This window comes from Vitis riparia, chromosome 3, assembly GCF_004353265.1.
Source record: "Vitis riparia cultivar Riparia Gloire de Montpellier isolate 1030 chromosome 3, EGFV_Vit.rip_1.0, whole genome shotgun sequence".
NCBI classification, from domain to species: Eukaryota; Viridiplantae; Streptophyta; class Magnoliopsida; order Vitales; family Vitaceae; genus Vitis; species Vitis riparia.
In genome coordinates, this window is record NC_048433.1 from 19,352,544 (window position 1) to 19,358,766 (window position 6,223).

General features: G+C 34.0%; 1 protein-coding gene across 1 annotated transcript in view; it reads right to left on the minus strand.

The window, feature by feature from the left end:
• The window catches only part of LOC117911031 (probable disease resistance protein At1g59620), a 1,251-nt gene extending 276 nt beyond the window's left edge, over positions 1-975 (minus strand). Inside the window, exon 1 of the mRNA XM_034825196.1 lies at positions 325-975. Coding sequence (XP_034681087.1) covers positions 325-975 — 651 coding nt within the window. The remainder of the gene's footprint in view (positions 1-324) is intronic.
• Positions 976-6,223: the final 5,248 nt, after the last annotated feature.

The following is a 6,223-nucleotide window of genomic DNA, read 5'->3' on the forward strand; positions in this document are numbered from 1 at the left end:
CACTTAAGCTGGATGTGTTCCTGAAGCTGCGTGAGTCAATGGGTGTGTGTGTGGTACCACGAGTAAACTGAAAGCTTTACTGCAGTCAGTTTAGGGGAGGAATTGTTGGGGTAGTTAAATAAATCCTATTATTTAGGACATGTAGGTAGAGTTTGACCATTTCCTTAGCCATTAGGATCAGTTTGTTTGGGTTGTTTAACGTGGGTTGTTTGTTTCCACTTTTATCTCTTTGTAAGGCTTATATAAGCCAACAGCTTCTTTTGAATTAGTACATTCATTCAGATATTTTTGTGAACTGCTTTGTGCTTAGAGTTTACAACATACATCCCCACTCAGTTCGGGGAATAAGCAAATCCAAATTCTGTAATGGAAGGCATCCATCATATTCTGATTAACAAAAACAAATTGCGCGAGAGTGGTTTTACCCGATCCCCCGATCCCCACGATTCCGATTTCCTGAAACCCATCCCCTGTATTCTCAAGTCGATCTAAAATTGTGGTTATTTGTTCATCAAAACCTCGAAAACTCCAAGGATAAAAATCCTCGGAGTTTGGTCTTGGAATAAGTGGTAAGGAGGTGGAGGATGAACTTGCGGCCATATCGGTCATACCAGGAATAACCGCATCAGCTGCAGCTGTTAGCTTTCTCGTTGTTGGAACCAACAACCTTCTGGTTTTGCATATCAGCCAATGCTCCGCCAGAGTGTATCCATGCATCGGACCATCCTTCTTCTTTCGGGGTTCACGCTTCTCCGACAACACCACGCACTCTTCTAATGCGCTGATTGCGTTGTATAGACAATTCTTCAATCTGATGGGTGTGGATACAGTGATGCCCTTTGCTTTCAGCACATCTCTAATCTGTAGAAAGTGAGAGAGAAGGGGGATCTCATTTTCCCCGGTGTGTTCCTGCTCCGCGTCTTCCAAGTCCAGAAAGAACTTGTTCTTCAAGAACTGCAAATGATCAGCAGACATTTTGTTGATGATATTCAAAGTGATGGTGAGGCAATTGGATGTATTTGCTAAAAATATGGGTGTTTATGGTCTCAAATCTGAGTCTTCCATAGTCATGTTGTGTATCTCTTTGATTTTTTTTTCTCTGTGAAGAAAGAATATTCTTGTGTTTGAAGGATGGGAAAAGAACGAACAACAGGGAAAAGAAAATTAGGTTGAAAGAAAGGAAAGCTCTTTGTTCTTTTGTATATACCTCTGTGCTTAAGCAAAGAATTCAATGGGGTTTGACGAATATGCATTCCTTCGGCCATTAGCAAAGAATAATCCTCTTTATATTTTGAAGATGAAGAGCTAGTTTTCCCCACCTCACAGGGCGCTTGAGATTCTCCACTGATCGACCCACGGAGATGAGGCTAGTTTTTAAAAACTTGCCTTACATTTTTATCAAGTTTGTAGATTTTCTTTACGGGACATTATTCAAGAGTTACAGGCAAGTGAAAGCAGAGTGGCAAGGTTTTTTTTTTTTTTTTTTCTTTATTTGAATTTAAGGAAGCGTGTACCATTCCTTGATTCCAAATTTTGAAGCCGCAGCGTATAAAAAGGAAGCCCATTGAATAATTCCAATGTAATTAAAGTAATTTCATGTTATAAAACATGAGATGTACTTGCAGCAAGCTTGCAGCAAGTTTGAGTTATATATATACCCATTTTAAGGGTACCGTTTGATAACATTTTCGAAAACAGTTCTCTAAGATAGAGTGTTTAGAAACAATTTTTAAAAATAGTTGTTTAATATTTTCTAAAATAAAAATTTGTTTAAAAAGTTAAAATGTTTTAAACTTGTTTTATATATTTTCAATTATTTTTAAAAATAATTTTTAATTTATACGTAGTACTTTATTTTAAATACTTTTGTATTATTATTTTTAAAATTAGTCCCTAAAAATAAATAAAAATAATTAAAATATATTTATGAAAAATTCTTTGTTTTCAAAACAATGCTCAAAAACGTGTTTTCCAAATGTATTTTCTTGTTATTTTATTATAAAAATAAAAAATTGCTTTTAAGATCATGTACCAAATGTAGCTTTTCAGCTGCAAATGTAAGAGAAGAAGACAACATACAAATCCTGTTTTAATTTTGTCATGAGGGAGAGTACATTATTTTAGCATTTCTTGGTAACACACTGCATTTGCTTTCCGGCACTGTACTAATAAACTTGCATGGAGCAGGACATAGGATTTTTTGACATATTAAATACTGCCTCTGTCAGCCTGACATATATATTATTTATTATAGGCCTTCCTTTTTTAGGGAAGAAATTTAATGTGTTTGAAGGAAAGGGATAAGAATAAACATCTGTGAACAAAAGTAAAATTTAAAAATGAAAAAAGAAAAAGAAAAAAAGAAATATAGCTAAAAATCAATTTTAAAGAAACTATGCTTACTCCTGGATTCCAAATAACAAAATAGATACTAGCTTAATACTAAAAAAAAGATAGAATATGAAGAAAACTATAAAGATTGACATTTACATAAAGTTTTAGACATTTATTTATTAATTAAGCACTGTGATTTTAAATGGGTTTTAAGTAAGATTTATATTTTAATTGAATATAATTATTTTTAACTATTTTATATTTAATTTAATTTAGGTTAGAGGTATTTGGTAAAAGTGCGGGGGTTTATGGTTTCAAATCTCAATTTCTCATACATATGTTTTGTATATTATGTGTTTTTTTCTCTACGAAGAAAGAATATTTGTGTTTGAAGGATGGGAAAATATCAAAATAGGAAACGAAAAATTAAGTTCAAATAAAGGAAAACTCTTTATTCTTTTATACATATTTCTTTTAAGCAAAGAATCCTCATTAGACTTTTACACTTTTATGGAGGATTGATATATGCATCCTTCTGTTATAAGTAAAGAATCCTCTTCATACTACATTTTGATGATGAATTCATAATTATTTTATATGGATAAGGGAAGAAGTTCCCGACTCTCAACTTTTAAATATGTTTTAAAATCATAAGTGTTGGCTCACAACAGGACTATATTTTCATGATGTCAATTGGTCATTACAGAAGTACTAATTTTATCCAACTTACAGGTTGCTCGAGATTCTTTACTAACTATTATTGGAGATTATTGTTTTACAAGAGAGATCTTTCATGTCGCAAGTAATGTTTTCATTCAATGAGAAAGAATGTCTAGAGCCACTAATTATCTTAATTGGTATCTATGGATGTGACCCACCAAATGGGACGCATTTTGAGAAGTGAGAAAGGGAACATGATCCAAAACAAACAAGGGAAGGACTTAAGGATACCATTTTACAATATTGAAGTAAAGAACTTGGGACAAAGGTTACTTTTACTTTTCAAACTTTTAAAACTAACCATCCTTTCATGACTCATTGATTGGTGTTGGAGTTGAATTTCCATGAACAAAGACTGAAAATTAAATTTGATCAATAAACAACACTTAAAGGAGAAAGATTTTTTTAAAAAAAAAATTGAATGAAAATATTTGACCAATAAATCAAACATGTTTTTTCAAATAATAGAAGTACCAAAAAATTTTAGTGAAACAAATTTTAAAATTTTATGAAATTATTAAATATAAGTCTTATTGATTTTGATAATTTTAAAAAATTAATCCAATAAAAAAATTCTTCTAAATAATATTTAAAATAAAAATATCGTTTTTATGAACAAATCAATAATGTCAATAGTAAAATTTATAAATATTAGTTTAGATTTCCATATTTTTTAAGAATTAAGTAGGAAACCTTTTTGAAAACAGATTTTTAAAGTAGTTAACTTAAAGAAAAATAAATTAGTTTGGTTGCAATTAGACAAAAATTAAAATTATGAGTATGAAATAGATTTTGAGAAAGATTAATTTCACTCATACTCTCAAAGGTTTGGTATAAGTACACTTAATTACAATTAATATAATTTTATGAGTTAGTGTACTTCATATATAAAATTTGAGAAAATAAAGGCTAATCTTAAAAGAGAAAACACCCAAGAGGGGTGGGGGGGAATGAATTGGGATTTAAAAAAAAATTTAAATACAACAAATTTAAGCACAAGATGAGCAAATATAAGGAGATAAAGTTAGGTAAATCAAACTCAGATTTTATAGTGGTTCGACACTTCCTTGCCTTTTGTCCACTCACTTCAAGCTCCTAATTGAGTGAGGGTTCCACTAACTTGAAGCTTCAACCAAGCTTCTAATCACCTTTACACTTGGATCCTGACTCCAATGAGGTATTGCACAATCTCTTTAAGTCTCAACTCACTTGAAGACTTTATCACTCAAATAATAAGTTTAAGTCTCTCAACCTAGCTCAACAATGGCTCAAATACAACTCAAGGCTAGGATGAATCACAAAGGTGCACTAAAGAATATGTAAATGGAGATTTTAATGCACCAAGAAAAGAATAAGAGCTTTGCCATTGGAGCATTTAATGCTTGGCAGGTGACCGTTATTTTCGATCGGACATCGACCAGACCTCGACCAAGAAGGCTAATCCTTCGACTGGGAAAGAAAAGCTACTGGAAGAGAGAGAGTGTTTTTTGCATCTCTCAACCAAACCTCGATAAGGAAGGGGTAACCGGTCAACTGATACCCTAACCAGTTGAGTCGGTTTGGCCAGTGCCTCGATCGGTTCACTATTTTTGGCCTAAAAACCTATCTTTTTCTGGTCTTTTTTACTTCTAGCACTTAGGCAAGGTCTTTAGGTAAAATTATATGCCAATTTTGAAACGTTTTGCCTAAGGTTCATTTGATAGATCTTGGATTTTGATGGAAATGTAACTTTAAAGCATAAATCGAGTTTATCAAAAATGCATGAAATGATATGTAAATCCTAAGTGCACCCATGCATTCATCTTACATATGTTTCCTATGATTAAAGGTCTTCAAAAAGTCTTAATCTTGCACCTATTAGGTCATTTGATGAATTTCCAAACTAACACCTAAAATTTTTTATAATTCAAACCAATTAGTAACTTAACCATGGTTTGTTATCATCAAAACATGATTAGGAGAACCCTTGGGCTAACAATCTCCCTCTTTTTTTTATGATGACAAACCTTGGTTATCTAGAAGAAGAAGAATCTCCCCCTCAAACCAATCATGGATCAACATTCAAAATTTATGAAGTTAAAACCAAGATAATCAAGACATGCTAGAGAGAATAAGAAACAATGTAAGTCATCAATCATATAGGCATATGATATATAAGTCAAATGTATCAATATCCAATATATACGATCCAAACAATGATATGACAATGATATGCATGTAAGTCTCCTATAGTCTTCTAAATCCTAAAATATCTTCCCTTTTTGGCAACATAAAAAAGCAAAGGGGGTCTCTAAGGAATCAAGGTTGAGAAGGTGGAAATGGAAACACAAAGCGCAGATAAGCCATCATTTCCTCATGCTGATGCTGCAAGCGATCCTTAATACGCTCAATCCTCTGCTAGAGATACTCAAACTGTGAAGTGAAGCTAGCTTGATACTAATCCATACGATCCTCCATGGAGTAGAAACGAGTATCACAAACCATAGTAAGCTCCTCTATGCAAGTGCCAAGAGAGTGATATGAAGTAGATAAATCCATCCATGGAGCATGGTTAGGAGTGAGAGGTGCTTGAGGAGGTGGTATCTCAGTGTGAGTAGGCTCAGTGAATGCAGGTCCAGAAGAAGGCTTAGTGAATGATGGTTGAGTAGATGGACCCACTGTAAAAGTTAGCTCAGACAACATCGGTTTAGAGAAGGTGGCCTCAAATTGAACACCCTCTAACTAGAGTGGAAGAATGTCGAGCTCGGGCTCTCTCTGCTGATAGCCACTCTGAGGGTCTACTCCACCCTCCATCTCTCGAATCTTTGCCTCATTCTCAACTCCAGGATGTGCCTGTCCCTATCCCCGGGCCTATGCTGGTGCTCTTTCTGCTTTCTTTACCCAAGAACCATCTGGGGCTTTCTCAAATTTCATCATTCCCATGGACTGATCATCATATGTGTCATAAGTGTTGGGGGCCTCAAAATCCATCTTTCTGCTCAAGTCAATGCTTACATCCTTGAATACTCTGGTAAGAAAGCAGCTATAGGGGAGTATGTGAGTCATGCTCTCGCAACAAGAGATCATGTGCATCATCATCAAATACCCCAAATGAATCTGTCTCCCAATCAGAATGGAGTCAATAAGGAGCGCCTCATAATAAGAGACCTCATCTCGGTGTCCACCCCTT